At 34.2% G+C, this 20814-nt stretch overlaps 3 protein-coding genes and 1 long non-coding RNA gene across 6 annotated transcripts; 2 read left to right on the forward strand and 2 right to left on the reverse strand.

The window, feature by feature from the left end:
• Positions 1-559: 559 nt before the first annotated feature.
• Positions 560-12425, reverse strand: tamo (PUB and ZnF_RBZ domain-containing protein tamozhennic). Of its 3 annotated transcripts, none has more exons than XM_075309338.1 (5): positions 12182-12425; positions 9096-9270; positions 8834-9033; positions 8498-8765; positions 560-7191 (listed from the first exon to the last, which is right to left on the reverse strand). In XM_075309338.1, the coding sequence occupies exons 2-5, from the start codon at positions 9217-9219 to the stop codon at positions 5021-5023; spliced, it is 2763 nt and encodes a 920-aa protein (XP_075165453.1). In that variant the 5' UTR covers positions 9220-9270; positions 12182-12425; the 3' UTR covers positions 560-5020. The 3 variants fall into 3 exon arrangements, with proteins under 3 accessions (XP_075165453.1, XP_075165455.1, XP_075165454.1); XM_075309340.1 differs by having other exon boundaries at positions 12320-12392; XM_075309339.1 differs by lacking the exon at positions 12182-12425 and adding an exon at positions 11220-11236.
• A 268-nt stretch (positions 12426-12693) lies between these two features.
• Positions 12694-13412, forward strand: LOC142237885 (uncharacterized). Its single transcript, XR_012722589.1, has 2 exons — positions 12694-13141; positions 13199-13412. It is a non-coding gene; the product is annotated as an uncharacterized LOC142237885 (long non-coding RNA).
• A 1868-nt stretch (positions 13413-15280) lies between these two features.
• Positions 15281-16645, forward strand: Zfrp8 (Zinc finger protein RP-8). Its single transcript, XM_075309343.1, has 3 exons — positions 15281-15544; positions 15605-15784; positions 15854-16645. Exons 1-3 carry the CDS (start codon positions 15371-15373, stop codon positions 16589-16591), a joined length of 1092 nt encoding a protein of 363 aa, XP_075165458.1. The 5' UTR covers positions 15281-15370; the 3' UTR covers positions 16592-16645.
• On the reverse strand, positions 16589-19433 carry Naa35 (N-alpha-acetyltransferase 35). The gene is made up of 7 exons (XM_075309342.1): positions 19305-19433; positions 18887-19250; positions 18254-18827; positions 18011-18192; positions 17413-17951; positions 16862-17351; positions 16589-16795 (listed from the first exon to the last, which is right to left on the reverse strand). The coding sequence occupies exons 1-7, from the start codon at positions 19313-19315 to the stop codon at positions 16655-16657; spliced, it is 2301 nt and encodes a 766-aa protein (XP_075165457.1). The 5' UTR covers positions 19316-19433; the 3' UTR covers positions 16589-16654.
• Positions 19434-20814: the final 1381 nt, after the last annotated feature.

The following is a 20814-nucleotide window of genomic DNA, read 5'->3' on the forward strand; positions in this document are numbered from 1 at the left end:
TTTGGACCATCGGATGAAGGTGTGCCACCGAGGTCGCGGCGCCCATTTTGTTCCATACATAATTGAGTAATACCAATATATCATAATAAAATAAAATTACAATAATTTCCTAAATAGTTTGTGTTTTATTCAAAATCAACATCGACCCTTGAAATGTTAACCACCCTTTATTTAGAAAACGCTAAAGATATTGAACAATTTATAACTCCAATTTTCTTTTTGAAAATATGAAATTTTCTTATTATTTTGAATAAATTTTCTTTAATTTGACTAAAATTATTAACTTGTTTCTATCATGCTGCAAATCTACCTACATTTTCTTTTATGGTTGTTTCACATTGATCTTCCGTACTATTTTAGTAAACAGTGGCCGATTTGCGTTTTTCATCGGGCTTCCTTAAGAAACTACCAGATCATAATTTTACTGAATTTTTAAATATTTAGTTTATTGAAGTAGCATATTCCATACTAAAGCCAGTGGACCAACAATATATATAAATCCTTCAAACTTACCTGGGAAAATGTATTCCACAATATACCAAAAAAAATTCGAGCTAAATTCGTGTTTTATCTAAGTATTTTGTCTGTTTTATTATAATGCGAATTGTGTGACTTTATGTATAACAGAGTAAGTTTTATAAACGTATTGGGTACTTTTATTTTCAACATCCGCTCGATATTACTTTTATCCTTTTGTGTTTTTGTTTTAAAATACTTAAAGCATTCAAAATGTTTTTTTCCTTTTAAATATACATATATGTATTATTAAGAAAATTATTTTTTCACTTTATTACCACCACCCAAAGTTAAATCCCTTGGGTGCTTTAACAACCATTATGTTACGGAGAAATCATTCGTAACGTTACCCGCGTTATTAAATATTAAATATATGTTTAATTTTATTTGTATGTTTTTTTTTTCTTATTTTGGTTTTGTACAAAATGAATACTAGTGTCTGAATAAAATGAACAAATGCTTCTGAAATTTATATATACTTCAAAAAATACAACGTTCAAATACACCACATAGTTTTTTTTTCACCATATGATGTTTAACGCGTAGAAGTGTGATAGGGTGTAACAACGTTTATACTGATTCGATAATCAAGTGTTTTTGTTTTAAAGTTTAAATATATGGGTGTATGAGGTCTTCTAAAAATGTAAACTTGTACAAGATTTTAGTTGAAATTCTTATGAAAAATAGCCAAATAAATGTTTTCTTTTTTGGCATCTGTATTATATTCTTTTTGTTGTAGTGATAGTGATGGTGTGGTTTGTGGTTTACTGTGGTGAGTTGTGAGTCAAGTTTTTTTTATGAAAATTCTAGTCTATTTATATATAAAACATATACATCTTACTTTTTTTATTTATCTTTTTCTTTAAGTCATATTACTCCTGTTTATTTTATGTTGGTTTATGTCAATAGGATTCTTCTTTTAGTTTTAAATAGAAATACAGGTAGGTAGTATGCATAAATACGTTGTATATTCTATATAGTTAAGTAGATTTCAAATGGGTAATCAAATAGTTGTTCCAAGAAGAAAATGAATCAGTTGGAATATGTTATTTAATAAAATTAATAAAAAAATAATAATAATAAATAAAAACACTTAGATTATACTTTGTGTGTCTGTGTGTTAGTGGACCAAAATGTGAATTTAAAGTCCTGACCGATCTCTTAAGCAAAAACTTCTTCAAGATCATTTCATAGGTTTGAGGCGGCCCTCAATGCCGAACACTTTATCTGTTCCCGTTCAATATGGTAGGCTATTATTATTCCAATCTATCGAACAATTGGCCCAGGGGCTTGTAAGACTTTTGCTCATCGCATATATGTCATATTCTTGTCATTACTTCCGAACAGGGCCCAACTGTAAAATTTTTAATCGAATTGCATTAATGATTTTTACACAAAATCAATGTCAGTTTCGTGATATTCGTCGTCTGTTAATGTTCAAAATCTTTAATTTGATACCCGACCGAGTCCTCGGCTCTGGTCCATTCGCGGTACTATTCCACTAAATTTGATGAATCATGAAATTAATTGATCCAATTATTTTTAAATTAATTGAAAGTCAATCAAAAAATTAATTTATTTTTGTGTCAATTAAAAAATTTGTTGAATCAATTAAATTTTTAATTGAATATTTTTTAAATCTCAATTAAGACTTTAATTAGAAAAATTTTCGGAAATTTTTTTGGTGTAAAATTGACACTTTTGTACTTTTTTGATACAATTTCGGTGAAATAAGTACCATGGTACCCCCCCTCCCCCCACGACTCATTTGGTACTTTTTCAACCTTCTTTAAGTTTATAAATTTAAATATGAAAGCTATTCAAAATCAATTTATTCTTACAGTCAATTGGGAAAGAGAAACTGTGATTTGTGCAAGCCTAAAGCCTGAGGGACATGATTGCCTATGCAGAGAATATACAATATATCGGTGTTAAATAGTACGTATGCATCCGAATAAGATTCATTTTCGTATTAAAAAAGTACCTTTTCATACCTGATTCAGTTAAATTTCAAGAATCTTGTTTATCATCTCTGTTTTGAATGTATAAATGCCGAAAATCTTTGTCCTAGATCTCGACTGAGTTCTCGGCTTCGGTCTAATTTTTATGTAAGGCTCTCGTTGAGTTTACGGCAAAAAAAATTGATGGACACCCTAATGAATTTTCAAACCGTATTTTTCCGAAAACGATGTGTTAAAAAAACGGAACCAAACGTCCCACAAAAATTATCACCGAAATATTTTCAATCTATCACTTAATTGAATTTGAAAATGATACATTTGAGGGTACGTGTCATGTTTTAGGACTTATCACCGACATATTTTCTATTAATCACTTAACTGAATTTGAAAAAGACACACTGAGGGTACGCGATGAATCTGTCATTTTCTATAAAAATGGGCGATTGATATCATTTTCACGATTAAAAGACATTTCAATAAAAAAATTAGTGAATCCGCTAATTTTGTGATTCAAACAAAAACAATGCGTGTATGGTTTGTATCGGTCTATTTCTTATATATTAAAAAATTAAAAAAATATTATTAATCTTTTTTTTATAAAGTTTAAAAGAACTTCTTGTGATGTGCATAACTATGCGATTCTCTATAGCTAAATTTTGGATGTATGTACGAAATAAAATAACTCAGTGATAAGAGAGAAGTTCACCACTGTGGTATCACAATGGACTGAACAGTGAACCTAACCTAATAAAATAATGGCTTTTTCCAATTAAAATTTTAATTGAGTTTTAAAAAATATTCAATTAAAAATTTTATTAATTCAACAAATTTTTTAATTGAAACAAACATCAATCTCAAAAGGTATCAATTAATTTTTTAATTGACCTTCAATTAATTGTTTTAATTGATACTATCATTTCTGTGATTGAAGACATTTCAATTAAAAAATTAATTGGATCAATTAATTTCGTGATTGAATCAGAAGTCACGAGTTGACATTATATGTTATGAAAAAATGGAGTGACATTTTCGACTAGCTTAGGTTCAGATTAATTTTTATCACCGTAGCTTTAGGCTTGGTAGGTAGCGAAACCGTAACGGACTAACCGAACATAGGGCACCACAAGGGCACCATAGTCACAGAAAACAATGAAATCTTGCATTTCCTTTATAATTTGTTAAAAAAAAGTAATAAATATTTGTCCGTGCATCTATTTATATTTAAGAGGGCTTAGAGTCACATGATCTTTCTTGAAATTAAATCCGTTCTTTGACAAGACTTTTTTAACTAATCTTTAATTATCAAAATTGGAAATCAGTATATAATTTTCTGTTATCGAAACTCGATTGTATTTCTTCTGAAAAAGAATTTGATATCGTGAATATTCGATTTTATTACGCCGTCAAATGATCATAAGACATATGTAACTATTTTGGAAATGGAATGTGCTAAAAAGGAATATACAATTGGATTCAACCCAACAAATGTATGCAGAATAATTAGGAGCAGTGTCATACACATTTTGCAATATTAGAATTGAACACACACACACACACACACAAACAAACAATGTTATTATTATGATAATCTGTATTATCTTTTGATAACAACAACTAACTGAAATAACAAAAGCAAAGTTATTATTACATTGATTCATTTTTGTTTTTTGGTTACATAAAAGAAATAACACAAACAGAACTAAAGCTAAAGAAACGGGGAGGCACATTCTGGAAAACTTACATGTAGTACATGAATGAATTCACATATTATTAATATTTATTTGATATTTGTTTGTAATCTAATTATGATGCAATGTAAGTATTAAAATGATATACGTTTTTCTGTACTATGTACGACTTAATTATGACAAAGATGAATACAAGGAGGGGGGTGTGATGTATGTTGTTGTGATTTATCTATTTACAATATTCTACAAATTTTGAGTGAAAATTTTACAAGCTCTTTAATTATAACGAAGCAGGGCAAAACCTCCTTCCTTGCATCATATTCTCGTAATTTGGCACATTTTTGTTTGAAAAATTTTCATTTAAGTTTTGTAAAATTAACTTTCTTTTCTCTCTCCATCCTCTTCACAATGATGAATTTTGTGAAAATGGTGTTACTCTTACTATAGTTATGGGGCTTTGTAATTTGTATTTATGCAACATTTCATAAAATTCAAAAATAGAGTTCATTTAAAGCCTGGTTTATTGTTGCTATGTTAATTTTAGTTTGTTATCTTTGTAGAGGATTTTGCCACACTCTATTCTCTGACTACTCTTAATAAATTCTTCAGTCCTTTCAGTGACAAGATCAAATTCGTGTTGATAGATCTTAACTGCTAAAAACATAAAAACATAATAATGTGTACTATTTTTATCGTCGTTTTGGTGACAAGGACTTCGAAACCATAATTAAAATCATTGATCGATCCGTATCTATTTACCAGTAATAGATTTGCATTGGATTTGTTGTCTCTCCAGTCAGCGCGCAGGTACATCATATTTTCAATGGTGCGACATTGGATTTTTGGATGCCGTTCCTAAACACAAGTTGGTGCCGTATGGTTTACTGACTGTGTTGATTTACTACCCGTCGATGATGGAGCATTTAAGTTATTGTCTTTCGTTCGACAACACATTTCACAAATTCGTACTGTGTCCGGATTAATGAAAGTACAAGAACGACAACTCCATTCATTTTTGCCCGTCACAATGTGTTCTGTTACCGCAGGAGGAGTAGCCGGTGTCATGGATACCTCTGGGGGCCGTATTTTCGCTGTTGTTTGTGTTGATGGATAGGAGGCAGATTTCTTATTCGGTTTGTTGCTGCTACCAGCCAAGGAGTTATTGTTCTCCATATTGGGTTTGTTTGGTTTATTGTCGTTTGTTTTGGGGAAATTCGTAGGTTTTCTGTTGCTATTTACTTGGTGTTTAGCATTGTTGCTTGTGGATAATGTGGGGGGTTGCTTCAACGACGATTTCAATTTTTGTTTATTGTCCAACTGGGCTTTTTGCTTGGTGTTATTCGAATTACTAGTGGGTGGCGGAGATGTTCCTCTACTATTCTTTTGCTTTGTATTTTGTTGAAGGTTTTGCACAGTGCTATTATTATCCGTTTCTCTATAGTAGGATCTCCTTTTCTCTCCTGTATTCATTTGACTGGCTGTTGCGGCATCGCTTGTTATATTCATTGAATCCAAATCCAATGATTTCACTAACAGGTCTTCTCTATCACCCAAGTCTTTTGTATAGGAGGTACGCTCCAGATTTTGAAAAACATAATTCCACGACTCATACGATCCCACACCATCTTGATTCTTGCTAAATTGCGTCGGTGAATGCTGACGATGATGCCTGGGTATCATAGTAAAGTCATCATTAGCCGATTCGTAATTAAAATCAGTAGTATCTCCAGTTTCTCTTTCGGATGATGAAGCGGCTGATATTTTCCGTCCATATGATGACTTATTCATGGAATTTTGTAGTGATTTTTGCGTCTGTCGATTTTCTTTTGGTATTGGCTTAGCGTACACATACATATCTGGATGACCATGGTCGTAGTTAAGGTCTCTCGGTTGATAATTTCCCGGAACTTCCGATTCACTTATTCGGTTGGTTCGTTTTGTTTTGGATATATCGTGGTTGTAATTTTGATGGTATGGATCAAATTGATCTGCTGGAGGGGGTGGTATAATAGAAGGATCTTCAAAATCTATCAAATGTTCCGACAAATAATGCTGTTGCCGTTGTCCGATACTTTTGGGCACAGCAGAATTTTGAAGAGCGACTGATACTGGTTTATGCTGAGGATGCGGTGCATAACCCGATCCTCCACCCATTGTACCTGATGTCTGATTCATCACATAGCCTTGGGGCGCCATTTTTGAGACTTGCGAATACAAGGGATTGTCTGGAACATAGGAGTTCTCCAGACCACTGTGAGGAGCGGATAGTTGATTGGAAATACTATAAGGCAGAGGAAAGCGATTACCCGATACGTTATAAGGTTTGGCATAAGTTGCCCCATTTATGTTATAATTCATCGCCGAGCTTCCAGCCATGTCTGCTCCTCCGCCTGTTGAAGAAGCAGCAACAGCAGCATACGATATACTGCTACCACCCAAAGAATTCTCATCTATACAATCATAAGGAGATTCATAGAAATGTTGAGCCGGGTTGCGATAAAATTGATGCTGTTGTTGCATAGAATTGTGCAGCCTTTGTTGTTGCCCATAACTTGTATGTGGCATATGGGAACTACATCCTTGCTGTTGGTGATCAAACGAATGTCGATGTGGCAACATTGAATGTTGATGCATATTCGACGGTTCTCCATAATGTTCCAGACTTCTAGAGTGAGGTAGATAACCAACAGATACGCCTCCGCTTGCCATGACTGGTGGGTGATGATGATGATAATTTGAATTTGAATAATTTATATTACTAAACACTGGATGATTACGTTGCTGGTGTTGTTGAAATTCATGCGAGCAACAAGGACCATTCGTCATCCTTTGTCTTGGTGGTTGCGGTATTTGATACTGCATATTGCCACATTGACATTGAGAAGGGCGAGATGAGCCAACATTTGTCGGACCTTGTACATCTATATAACCATAATTATCGCCACCGGCCAAAGCCTTTTCTCTGGCACGAAAACGTTTCTCTTCATTAGCATATATTAAGTCTTTGATAGCTTGAGAAATACCACCTGAAAATAAAAGCATTATAGCGAAGATGAAAACGAAATAAGAAAACAGTGTCGATTAGGGTCAGACGAGGTGAGCTGAGAAGCAGTGGTCGATATAGCAGAAGGTTATGCATGAATTATATTTCAAATCAAATGAAAACTTTTTTAATTCAAATAATTTTATTAGGTAAAACTGCCGACCTTAACAAACATTTCCATATTTTTGTGAATATATTGCCCATGTTCCCAAATCCACTTCCAGGTGAATGTGAATCAATTCCACGATTTTCGTGTCCTTCAATCCACTTTCATCGGAATTTTCGTGAAATCAATTCACTTGCAAAAGTCTTGGTGAAAGTTGAATTATGTCCAAGATGGGTGTATTTCAGGTTAAAAAATGTACTCGCGTAAAAAATTTGAAATGTTTTATATTTAATACATGAGTTTTATTAAAACTGCGTCATTTTTAATCAAAAAAAAATTATAGTAAGTCTATTGATTCCACTTATTTTGATTTCCGCCTTAGTGAATTTTTGGGTGATTTGTGCAACCCAGCTGGTTACAGAAAAGTTCAAAAAAGAACGTGGAATTAAGAAAACCAAATTTTCACGTTCGTGGATTTGACGTGAATAGTGGAAGTGAAATTGAAGTGGATATCGGAACATGGGTGTATATATTACGAAATATTTATTTAGAACGAATTTTCAGCATAGGATGTTAACTAGGCAGAGAAATTATGATTGCCATAAACATGTGACTATCAGTGTCGTCCTTTTTGTCGTTCATACGACAGCGATTAAATGTTTAATCCGATTTTAATGTTTATATCACTTTGATAACATTAAAAAAAATATTACAATATATATGATAACAAAAGTGTTAAAATTTTTAAATGGGCATACACTATTTTTTTAGAAATATACTGAACAAGACAAATGGACGACTGTCCATAAAAATTTAATAAATTTAATTATCATTCAGCACTAGAGGAGAAAAATTATTATTCTCATTGCAATCGTTCCCTGAGTATGTCATGCTTCTCCTGGTCTGACCCATTGGCAATATTTAAAAGTAGGTCCTTCTTAAAGGAATTTAATAAAGACAAATGGCTATTTTCATTTTTTAAGTTAATTACTCAAGTTTTAATGGAAACTACTTGATTCAATGTTATCGAATTGCTGGTGTTAATTCAACAATTAATTGAATCAATTTAAAAATTAAACGTTTCTAGGATTATAAATCAATTCTACCAATACAAGTTATATTCTGTGGTCAATTCTTCAAGAACTATTACTTAAAAGGCTATTTATTCATGTCCGATACGTACCAATGTGATTCTCTCGATAGCGAAAAATATCCAACCATGACGTTGTCATACCATTAGCATCCAGTGCCATGTAAACATTTTTCATTATTTGCAATTCTACATAAGCTGTCATGGCATCACGTGATACATTCGTTACTTGATCAGGACAAATGGGACCATCTAAAATTAAAGTGTCATCCGATAAACGACGATAGCCCATAGCTTCGAAGAGTTTTTCAGCATCGGCTAAATTTGTCTTGATTTCATGTTGATAAAAACCCGAATATGTCTACAAAAAACAACAATCAAACAATAAAGAAATACGTATGAAAAATAAAATCCAACTCTACTATATACCTTTAAAATGCGAAATTCCTTACGCCAAGGCTTTGTAAACAAATTATTTGCATACTGACTTATAGCTTCGAATGCGGATATGGCCTTTTGGCCATTGAAATCACTCAATTCACGTATAGAATTTTTTAAAACCAATGCTGTCTCAGGGAGAAAAAATTTTCGATCATGCTGTACCATACACAACAATTCCTTTAAGCAGCCTACAAAAAAGAAATACCCATTTCAGTTTTGCATATGGTTTTTATAAATCGATTGTTTATACCTTCCAATTTTTTGCGTTCCTCCAATTTTTGTATGCTTTCTTCAGTCTCCAAGTATGTCCAGTGAAGTTTTAATATTTCATCCCACAAATCGGGTAAAATATCTCTTGGCAGAAAATCCGACATTCTGCGTATCTTCTTATAATATGGTAATATAGAATGCTATGTTTGTTAGAGCTGAAAAAAAATAAATTAATTTCAAATTGTTTACAACCACTCAATCTGATCGTCAATAATAAATTGAAGTACAGTGGAACCTCTCACTCTGGACACTCTGAACACCAAACATCTCTCAAAAATGGAAATAAAATCGTACACAATTAAAGTTTTTTTTTTTAATTTCTATGCCCTGTTGAACAATGTAAATCACATAAGTTTTCTTGGTTTCTACTCAAAGAACCAAATTACTGAAGTGTTCCCCATACTGAAATATCACTAATAAAAGATGATGTCAGATGTATAATGTTCCAAGGGGAGTACACAATACTCAGACAGTTAAACTGCTATTTAAACCTTGGACTCTTTATGTTTCCCAAATCCAAGAATTTATGGCCAGGTTCTTGAAAATCTATTAACGTGATGACTGAGGATTGGATGCAAATTATCATTTATAAAGGACACTCATTGGTTTGACGTTTCACATCTTAGTATCTCTGACAACTCCATTTTTTGGATGTGTGGCCAAAAAATATCTATGTACCGTACATATAATTGATATCTGCAAAATTGTTTAAATTCAAATATTTTTAGCTTGAAATTGAAAACCTGGGAAGTATTAATTTTTAGCCAATTACTACACAACACAAACATTGCCAATTCTCAGCCTGCCGACAGGTGCCAATAGGAACAACCCAGGGATTATAAAAGGAATTTGTTAGCTAGGTTAATCACGGTCCCACATATTCCTGCGGAACTAAAATGACTGTGATATAAGTCATTGATAACAGATAGTGGACTTCAAAGCCGACCAGTTTATAGCTGAGTCCATGAAGTTTTAAAATGTCATCACGACTATCGAGAGGAGATAAAGCATAGTCAAAAAACTTATCGACGTTCCGCCGAAACCGGGCGTACCAAGGTTAGGTTAGGTTAAAGTGGCAGCCCAATTAAGATTCAGGCTCACTTGTGATACCACATTAACTGAAAGTACCTATTACATATGGGCACTTCTAGTTTTAACCGCTGAACCTTCTTGATTATTTTTCTTTGTTGAGCCAACTAGATTGTTCCAAAAACATTAGCAGACTGCTTAAGTTAACGTTTTCCAGATCCGCCAGTAATCTGAAGCTATATGCTCCTAAAAGTTGCTTGCGCTTTACACAAAATGCAGGACACTCACACAAGAGGTGTTTAATTGATTCCTTTTTCTCCGCATCATGACAGCTCATACAATAGTCATTATACTTCGCGCCAATAGTTTTTGCAAAATCGCCTATCAGGCAGCGACCCGTTATAGCAGATATCAGGAGTGATATCTGAGGGCGTACCAATCATTGCATCATGTCTTTCATATTTCCTTATGGGATCCTAGGCTTTTCCTAGCAAATGTTGAACTAAAGTGAAAATAAAAAATTTGCAGCAAACGGAAGATATAACCAAAGACAATAAACTTTTGGAAGATAGAAAATTGGCTTGCTTCATACCAAATGTTGCATTTATCATGTTAGTTCCATATTTATATGTTTGTAATTTTTTTATTTATTTTTCGTTTTTATTTTTTTAAATGAAAAACATAATTTTCTTAATAAAACAATGTTAAATTTTAGGCAACAACAAAAAATTACATTTTCCCCCTTAATGGAAAATATATTTCGTGCACTTAATTTCTTTTTATTTGCATTTTAATGCTATGTCAATACTTGTCGTATACGCGTTTGGTTCGATAAACGAAAAGTATGAAACTAACACGGTAAATGGTTTGATCTCCTCAGTAGCCAATTTCCTATCTTCCTAGAGTTTATTGTCTTTGGATATAACTGTCACGACAATGTCTACATCTTATTCTTCGACGGGGAACAATAACTTTCTTAAGATTAAAAGTTTGTTTCTTTCAAATTTGTTCGGAAAGTAGATTGATTTGTGATTATCCGTTGGTTTTCACTACGTCAGGTATATTAAACATTTACCAATACTTCCAAGATAACAAATGCAAGTTTTATTCCGAAAACTTGTAAACTTTCCTATAAAAATTATCGAATAGGATAGCTATTTATATTATGGCTGTGTTGTAAAATATAACAGAATAGCTCTTGCTTATCAATTGCGATGATTATTATTAGACCGCTTCTTAGGCCCTAAACGGTTGTGACACATATGGCAAATGTGTTTTCTCTCAAACATCATTCATTTTTGTAATTTTCAACCTAATAACAATAAACGAATGCAAATTTCTGTTGAAATTCGATTGGGTCTATTTGAACATCATTCGCATATATTGTGGGTATAAATAGCTGGCTTGGTGTCTCTGCTGTCGTCATATCGTCATCAACAGAAGACAACATTAAAATTGGCAAAGTTTCAATTGAAGAGAAAAGTAGGGCCATACATTCACAGTAGTAGTAGTAGTAGTTCCTGGCATATGGCTGTGAGATAATGACGAGCAGGCAAGAAAGCCTGACAACGTGCGGCCAATATTAGCAGCAAAGCAAAATATGACTGAACAAAACGCATTCTTAAGAGCAATAGATTATAATGAACAAGCAGGTTGTTCTACATGTTATTTTTAATCTGTGGAGAGAGAAGGGGCTTTTAGAAAATAAATATGAATAGAAAATCCAGCTATTTTGATTCAAGATACTTGCTTCTTTTGCAGCTTGATGTGGGGCGAATTCACTTTCTCTTCATATCATATTGATAAGGTAACTGCGGTTTCCATATTTGTTTATTATTTTCGGTAATTTTCATTAATATGACTACTAAACAAAGGGTATGAGTAATACACATCCCACTTGTGCATCAGGGTACAGGGTGAAAAGAGGCGATCGATGTTTGGGTGGTATTACACTGTTATGTGATTTCAAAGACATGAAAGTTTTTTGTGTTTTTTGTTTCTTTTTTTGCTAAAGAATGTTATCATTCTTATACATACTTGTTGGAAAAATCTATTGCATAAATTCCTTCAAAACTTCATTTTATCTACTACTCCGAACACTTTTCACAATTCTTATGTATGATATTTTAATACAAAATATCGATATTTATTTCACTGGATACTGTTTCCGCGTACCGAATCTCTTGTTTTCCAGGAAGTATTTTCATAAAAATATATTTATCAATTATCTGTATTTGATGTGCGTAGTCCGTATTTCTCTTCTTGTACAATGAACGAACACAAACGTACACACACATGTAAATATCTCTAATGACAACTTTGTGCAATTTTTGACAGTTAAAAATGTAGCCAATTCTGCGATTTTCAAAACAACAGCAAGAATGTCTGACCGAATCTAACGACGGGGCCGATAATTCTATAAACTAGAAAACTTTGAAAAAAAAAATATAAGAACTTATTTTATATTTTTATTTTTTCTCCCATTTCTCGAGATATCAGCGGCAGCAGCTTCCTCGATTGATTATATGAGGTTCCAGCGAGTGGCTATTGTGAATGGGCTACTACCCTGCCAAGGCATATTAATATGCCTTGCTACCCTGCCAACATTTTTTGAATTTGATGGCGCTTCTGAGAATCCCCACCACGTCGAAAACAGTCATATACGATATCCAAAACTTCTCGCAAAAGCGCCGACACTATTGAGAAGTGGTACCACGCCAAGTTACTACAAACAAGTATAGCATGAGTGCAATTATTACCCTGCCAGCATTTCAAAGTTCCATTTCAACCTCATCGTTACCACAGACTCGTAAATGTCACTTCAACCATCATGAAAAGGTACATCAAAAAGTACATGCAAGTAATTTGCCATCCCTACTGTTAAAAAAGCCATTTTTTTTGTGAAACGCCAAGCGCAACCAGCTTGTTATATTTTAATTAAATAAAAACGAAAATAAAGTTCTGAAAACATAGATTATACGCTTAAAATTGTGAAAGGTATATTGGTGAACAATTTGGTGATTTTCCAAATGGAATAAAGTGATTGTTTTTGAGATATTTTACAGACACGCTGCCTCCATGGAATAAAAACACTGGTTGATAGACGCAGCAACATGTAACTCGCTACTTGTAACTCAACATCATCATTAATGCCAAAAATTATGTTAAACGTAATGTGATAGTGGTATAAATGTTATATTTTTAAGAATTTGTAAATGTTTAATCAAATTAATAAATATCTAAACAAACGTGTTTTACTCGACCACAATGATTCTTTTACAACTATCTTAAAATGCACTTTTTCTGATTGTTTGGAGGGTCCCTTATTGGCGTCGTTCTAAATTGATCTATAAAGGCACCTAATAATTGCACTCATGCGAAACATTTTTGTAGTAACTTGGCGTGGTACAACTTCTCAATAGTGACGGCGCTTTTCCGACGAGTTTTTGATGTCGTATATGATTGTTTTCGACGTAGTGGGGATTCTCAAGAGAGTCCCCAAATTCAAAAAATGTTGGCAGGGTAGGTGCCTTTTTAATAAATTTAGAACGACGCCGAAAAGAGCCCCTTCAAATTATCAAAAGTGCACTTTAAGGTAGTTGTAAAAGAATCATTGTGGTCAAATAAAACACGATTGTGTAGATGTTTATTAAATTGATTAAACATTTATAAATTCTTATAAATATAACATTTTTTTGTTTATCTCATCACATTTAACATAATTTTTTCATTAATAAAAGAACGATGTTGATTTACACGTAGCAAGTTACATGTTGCAGCATCTATCAGCCGTTTGTTTATTCTCGATGGAGGCAGCGTGTCTGGAAAAATATCTGAAAAAACAATCACTTTATTCCATTTGGAAAGTAGAAAATTGTTCACCACATACCTTTCACAATTTTAAGCGTAATAACTATGTTTTCAGCACTTTATTATCGTTTTTATTTAAATAAATTATAATAAGCTAGTTGCGCTTGGTGTTTCACAAAATATAAAATGGCTATTGTAACAATAGTGATGGCAAAATACTTTCATGAGCATTTCATACTTTTTGATACACTTCCCCCATCACAGTTGGCGATTGTTGTAGTGTCACTTACGAGTCTGTGGTAGCGATGAGGAAGCCCTGCCAACATTAAAAAGTTCCATTTCATCCTCATCGCTACCACAGACTCGTAAGTGACACTACAACAATCGCCAACTGTGATGGGAGAAGTGTATCAAAAAGTATGAAATGAATTAATAAACATTAATAAACATCTATGCAATCGTGTTTTACTTGACCACATTGATTCTTTTATCTTAAAATTCACTTTTTCTGATAGTTTGAAGGGGCTAACAATTGCACTCATGCGATACTTTTAGTAACTTGGCGTGGTACAACTTCTCAATAGTGACGGCGCTTTTGCGAGAAGTTTTGGATATCGTATATGACTGTTTTCGATGTAGTTGGGATTCTCAGAAGCGCCGTAAATTTCCAAATAAATTTGGAAGTGAATATAATCAAAATCTTTAAAGTGTTTGTGCTGAATAAGATAGTGATATGAAATTTGGTTTTTGTCATAATTGTTTATGTTTTTTTTCTTGTTGAGTTGGACTAGGTGTTCGTTAAAATTGAAATATACTAAATTGGTTTCATGTACAACAATTTTTTGGCGCTGTAGATTGTCATTACTTAAATTATTTTAAAAATCCCGAAAATTTCTGAATGCCCAAAAAATCTTGAAAAATCTCGAGATCCCGTTATTCTATATTTTCAAATCCCGAATGACGACCCTAATATGAAGGTTAATGTTGAGAAAATTTTATCTTTAATTCTTAGGCCGAAAATTCACCTTTCCATAAGAAATTCATTGGTATTATGCTATTTATGCACCTTCAAAGACATTTTTGCTGACTGACAACTTTGCAATGGGCAGCAACCATGTTTTCAGTTGTTGTGCGAGTAAAAGTTTTAAGAGGTGTTGAAATTGTTGATTATAAAAATACTGTTGTTTTCACGATTTTGTTATTCTCCCTGTTTTGCAAAGACTTGCACTAAAATATTGCGTTATTACAAATTATTAGGTAGCGAACGCAGCTAATGTTATGAATCAGCTGTGTTTGTTTACTTCATACCATCATAGCTTTCGTGTGTCACCATGCTTTTTTGCGTCTCCATCGGATTTTGACATATAAAATTCATGTTATTTTTGGGAAGTCTCATAACGTGTTTTTCTATCCGTGATGGCAGAAATTGATTTGGGTTTTGCTGAACAATGTGAACCAAAGTGGCTGACCAATGCCAACTTTCCTAGTAAAATTGGAGGAAAACCAGCTTGGTTACATTTAGGCGCACTACCACCGACGGAGACATTGCGCTGTAAGAAATGTGGAAGTCCAAAATGTTTTCTTTGCCAGGTGATTTTAAATGTACCACTGATCTTGATTATATGTGAATGCATTGTTTTACTGCTGTAGATTTATGCTCCATTCGATGATGAGCACAATTTCCACAGAACGATTTATGTGTTTATTTGCCGGACTAGTTCGTGCTATGATACTCCAAATGACAATAACATCTTAACGGTCTTGAGAAGTCAACTGCCTGTGGAGAACAAGTTTTATTCCACTATCCCCCCAGATGATGATGTAGCTGCGGTAATATTTTGGTGAATGTATTGAGGAGTTAGCGAACTTCGATACTAATCATATTTTTCAATTCAACAGCCAGAAGTTGCTCCCCCCACGACTAAATTGTGTGCTACATGTGGATGCTTGGGTGCACTTCAATGTGGTCGTTGCCGGAAAATTAACTATTGTGGTGCTGTGCATCAACGATTACATTGGAAATATCATAAACAGCAATGTTCTACAGAAAACAAAACAGGAAAGCTGACAGAAAACAATGAATACATTCAAGAGATTGTTTTTCCAGAATGGGAAATTTGTATGAATACTCCTGACGAGGATCACGATGAAGAATCTGAACAGAATTCAAAGAAAAACGAAGTTGATGAACAGGAGCAACTACGAGAATTCGATAACTTAGTTCAGACGGGGAAAGCGGGCCAATTCCAAAATCTTCCCGAATCTGAACTAGAAAAGTATGCCGCTGGTTGTGAGAATGTGAATGATAAATGTTTTCGTAAATTTAGAAAAGAATGCGCCAAAGCTCCCAAGCAGGTTATTCGGTACATGAGAAATGGAGAACCTTTATGGATCGCCGCTAAAGAAACAACTATTGAGAATACGTTAACCAATATACCACCTTGTACTCTTTGCGGTTCCCCAAGGCAGTACGAATTTCAAATAATGCCCCAAATGTTAAATTATCTTAAAGATACTACAGTGGATTGGGGTGTCTTAGCTGTTTACACATGTCCCAAGAGTTGCCCTCTACCCCAGGACACAGGCTACATAGAAGAATTTGTTATAAAGCAAGATGTAGCTGAAACACAAAAATAAAAATGTGACCCTTCCTTTTATTTTACTTTAAATGCCAGGGTGATAACCTAGCAATTGTCATGTTTAATTTAATTTGATAATGGGGAAATGACGATGCTTCGAAAAGTCGAAATCTGGTTGGCGTTTTGTATCCTTTTGATGACCTTTGGCTAATACATTCATCACTACATAATTCACTTTGGCCACCTGCAACATATCAAGTATCTAAAACAGACAAAAACATAAGTATTGGTCATTTAGATTTTGTCATTGTTGATTTAATCCACATGCCTCTTGTTCTGGATTTTGTATGGATTCCAATGCATTTCGAGCTTGATCAAAGTGTTTTGCTGCAATTGCATATATCTCCGAGGAAGGTGATCTCATCATGTGTTCACGTATATTTTTGAATTCTTCATAAGAAACCGGGGGTGGTGATGTTAGATTGGCAAATGGAGCAAATCGACGATTAAAACGAATTTCTTCACTATCGAATTTTGGCATAGGCTGGCGAATTCTTCCATCCTTAGTCAGAGCACCCATAGCTTTGTAGAAACCACCACACATGCTTAATAATGCATGATAGTAGAATATTTCTTGACGATATGGCTTTTGTTGCTTCTTGTTCTTTTTGGGCTTTTGTTTATTACGATTCTTGGCCGAACTGCTGGCCTGAACTTTGGCTTGCTGTTCCCTTTCATATTCTTCTTGAGCTAGGAGATTGTTTTCGGTACGAGTTAGAGCGGAAACTATAAATCCAATTAGTAGCTCATATGGATACCTTTAGTGGAAATAAAATTAAAATGAGTAACAAAATTCCTCTAGCTGAGCCATTCTCTTACCAATATATGTACAAAAACTCATGAACTGAGTATAGTTCCAACTCAAATCCAGACATAAGGTATAACATCATGGCTCTAAAACAATTGTATAGTACCCATGTCGCAAATTGTGCACTGTACTTCAGAGTTGCTGCAGCAGCTTCGTTTCCTTCGTTGGCCTTTTCGTTAGCCAACATGCTTAGATGGGAATCTAGTCTGGCCGCATCCACTTGTATCGAATCGAAACTCTCTATGAATCGACTTAACTTATCACGTTGTCGGGCGCGATTAAAACCACAGATACGCAAAAATTGAGTAAATGTACTAATGCAGTAACGGAAAAATGAGTCTAAACTCATTTGTATATCTGGATCTGCGGCCAAAGGATTTTTTGGGTTCAAAATCGGAGGAGAGTTAAAGGCACGAACAGAGTCCCAAAGAAAGTCTTTCACAGGGATAGTTCCAAATACTAATCGTCGGCAAGTCAAGAATAGTCCTTGCAAGACACTGCGCGACAATATGCACTGACCCGATCTACGGCTGAAGTCTATGAAAAAGTTCTGCAAAATAAGAATTTTTTAATAAAATTAACTCTTTAGGCGACTGGATGGGAATATACCAAACTTGAATAATAATCACGCATACGGATAATTTTACATGCGTACTTCAAGCGTTGAACTAGTTCCTCAAGAAAAGTGATACTTGATAAGCGATCCCGCATTTTCACACTCCTAGGGAAAGTTGGAGGCTGACTTCGATCATGGACCCTGGATGAAAATCCCAAGGGATTTGGACAGTCCGCTGTAAGAAAAGATCACATAAATTGGATGCCCTCTACATACATAAGGTCAACGAAACGAACATCCTGGTTTTGGTTGAGTCCCCTTATCGATGGTTTTCTTGATCTGTGGTGTAAGTTCTAGCGATGCATTCAAGTGTTTATAAATATCATTTATAGTAGGTTCGTCCACCTTGGACACCATTGCACAATCAAAACTATATATGGCTTGGTAAAAATGGCGCATGAATCTTAAACGATGTACCACTGCCATAATGTCCTCTGGTTGGACAGAGTTCTTACTCTGTCTGACGAGCTCATCTTCTGCCTCTTTTAGCATATTAGGTATGTTGGCCACTTGGAGAGTGTCCTCGGGGGCCAAGAATGATGAATTGCCATACAACTGAAAATCTTCTTCCTCATTAACGCTACTGGAGATGATTATATTTTTGACAACAATAATTAGATGTCGCACCGCATGTGCAAAAGCTTTTAGAGATTTATCTTCAATTTTCCCTGGTGCATGTAAGTACAAGCATGTGAATAAAACTTGATCCATGGAATTACCCTCCAACCAAGATACAATACAAGAGAATAATGCATCAAATAAGCCTATAAGTTCTTCATTTGTTAAATTGTTTAACTTCAGTACACCTGCCTTGATTATACAATAGCTTATTATGACGTTTTATATGGATGAACATCATGTATCCTTACCTCGACCGCTGAGTCGAAAGTATGGGGTGCAGTATCGTTTTTATTGTATCCCATACCAACATCCATCTTTGGATCCATCATTTCAATGGCTGACATGGCTTCGAATAGTCCAAAAAGCTTGTCTTGTGCCAATTCCCCTAAGCTAAGTTCGGAACAAGCCGATTTAAAGTCCTTTGTTATATCTACCCAACCATATATCGGATGTTCCCTTGAATCTTCACTGTTCGAAAGTATTATCCTCTGAACTTCTGGATCCATAAAACCACAATCTTCCATAGGATACTGCCCAGCATCCGATGTTTCAGAATCCAGATCTACAGTTGGTGCTTGCGAAGAAGCCATCTGCAATCCAGGCTCATTGACACTGTAAAAGTATGACCATAAGAAGAGGAATATTATTGGACAACAATTTACTTACATTGGATGCATCAAATAATAAAATACTAATAGATCTAGGTCTTCCAAATTTATTCAATAGGATAAATTTGTGTCAAAAGGTCTTGTTTGTACACAACGTAATGTGACGTAAAACTACCGTTATACAAACGTAAACGTTTCATATGTTATGTTTTCTCGGAACATGATCTTAATAGGTCTTTTCGCTTACTTTACATTGTACATTGTACTGGTACTTTGTTTGTTATCAGTAACCAGTTGGCAATGTATGCTATGGTTTGCAAGATTTTACTGGGGAAAAATCTCTAGCAAAAACTTGCAATTCCTCTATCTCATAACTGTCAAATGTAGTCTCTCTCCGGTTTTCTTTTGCTGGCTAAACGAACGACTTCCAGAAGTTATCAAAAATTATCGGGTTCTCGAACGGAGCTATTGTTTTCACATGAAAAACTTGTGGGGAATTATACCCAACGGGGTTGTTCTGCAAAACGGGAAAAGTATTTTGCAGATGGGAAAACTTCTCGCCAAGTGTGTTTTGTATGCTTCACAAAAATTTTTTTTATTAGAAGTATGAAATGCAAAATAATCCGCAAATTTAAATTTTTAAGACAATAAAAATTCATGAATTATATTTGCAATCGATTTTAGTGCGAATATCAATATTTTTTCTAAAGGCATTAAATGTTTTGCTTGCAGTCCAAGTTCCTTAAATTTGGAGCTAGGCTCTGAACTCATACAATAGAAAGCAAAAGAAAATTGACCGTATATGGCCATTTCGGCTTGGTTGTAAAATGAGTTAAATAAATAAATAAAAACGATTTGATGATTTTTAATAAATATTTCACTATTCAGTAGTTCTTCTTTAGATTTCAGAACATGAGTTTCTTCGCATTTCCTTAACATTTTGCCCCAAATTTGAAAATAAAAAAATTGTGCCATAAATGTGATGTTTACATTTTCCTCTGCAAATCATATAATTTGCAGATTTTTATTTTTCAGCAAGCGATTTCAAAAAATCTTGTTTCACGGGAAATCCAGAACCAACATTTTTTTTGAGGAAAATTAAATTGAAAGGGGAAATATATTTGAATGAAAATCCAGAACATACCCGTATATGTTTACATTTTTCTCTATGAATTATATGACTTGTAGACATTCTTTTTCGGCAAGTGATTTCGAGAAATCCTATTTCACGTGAAACCAAGAATAATCAAAATATTTTGGACGAAATCAAAGTGGAAGGTGAACCCTATTTGAAGGGGAATCAAGAACATACCCGTATAACCACTAAACGGTGAACATAAACCGTTTGAAGCATTTCTTCCGTGTTTGGAATTGAGTTCGGCACCATTGATTGCCATCGAAGCCCATCACACTTACAAATAGCTAACGAAGGTCAATGACAGTACTGGTTCAGTTATGGAATAATTTTAAAGACAATTGGATCAAAACTTGCATTTTTTTCTTTCGAACGGTCCCACCGCCCACTTTCCCGCCCCTTCCGACCGTGAGAGACTCGTCCCCATAACGTA

The sequence above is a fragment of the Haematobia irritans genome, chromosome 5 (genome assembly GCF_050003625.1).
Source record: "Haematobia irritans isolate KBUSLIRL chromosome 5, ASM5000362v1, whole genome shotgun sequence".
In the NCBI taxonomy this organism is placed as follows: domain Eukaryota; kingdom Metazoa; phylum Arthropoda; class Insecta; order Diptera; family Muscidae; genus Haematobia; species Haematobia irritans.

What these genes read in the sequence shown, in the direction of transcription:
- tamo (XM_075309338.1), bottom strand. Translation starts at nt 9,219, where the DNA reads ATGTCGGATTTTCTGCCAAGAGATATTTTACCCGATTTGTGGGATGAA. An exon ending in AGGAATTTCGCATTTTAAAG is followed by an intron (nt 8,766 to 8,833) that starts GTATATAGTAGA and finishes TGTTTTTTGTAG; the next exon opens with ACATATTCGGGTTTTTATCA. An exon ending in CTATCGAGAGAATCACATTG is followed by an intron (nt 7,192 to 8,497) that starts GTACGTATCGGA and finishes TTTTATTTTCAG; the next exon opens with GTGGTATTTCTCAAGCTATC.
- Zfrp8 (XM_075309343.1), top strand. Translation starts at nt 15,371, where the DNA reads ATGGCAGAAATTGATTTGGGTTTTGCTGAACAATGTGAACCAAAGTGG. An exon ending in CAAAATGTTTTCTTTGCCAG is followed by an intron (nt 15,545 to 15,604) that starts GTGATTTTAAAT and finishes TTACTGCTGTAG; the next exon opens with ATTTATGCTCCATTCGATGA. An exon ending in CAGATGATGATGTAGCTGCG is followed by an intron (nt 15,785 to 15,853) that starts GTAATATTTTGG and finishes TCAATTCAACAG; the next exon opens with CCAGAAGTTGCTCCCCCCAC.
- Naa35 (XM_075309342.1), bottom strand. An exon ending in CTTTCGACTCAGCGGTCGAG is followed by an intron (nt 18,828 to 18,886) that starts GTAAGGATACAT and finishes TGTATAATCAAG; the next exon opens with GCAGGTGTACTGAAGTTAAA. An exon ending in GTGATTATTATTCAAGTTTG is followed by an intron (nt 17,952 to 18,010) that starts GTATATTCCCAT and finishes CTTATTTTGCAG; the next exon opens with AACTTTTTCATAGACTTCAG.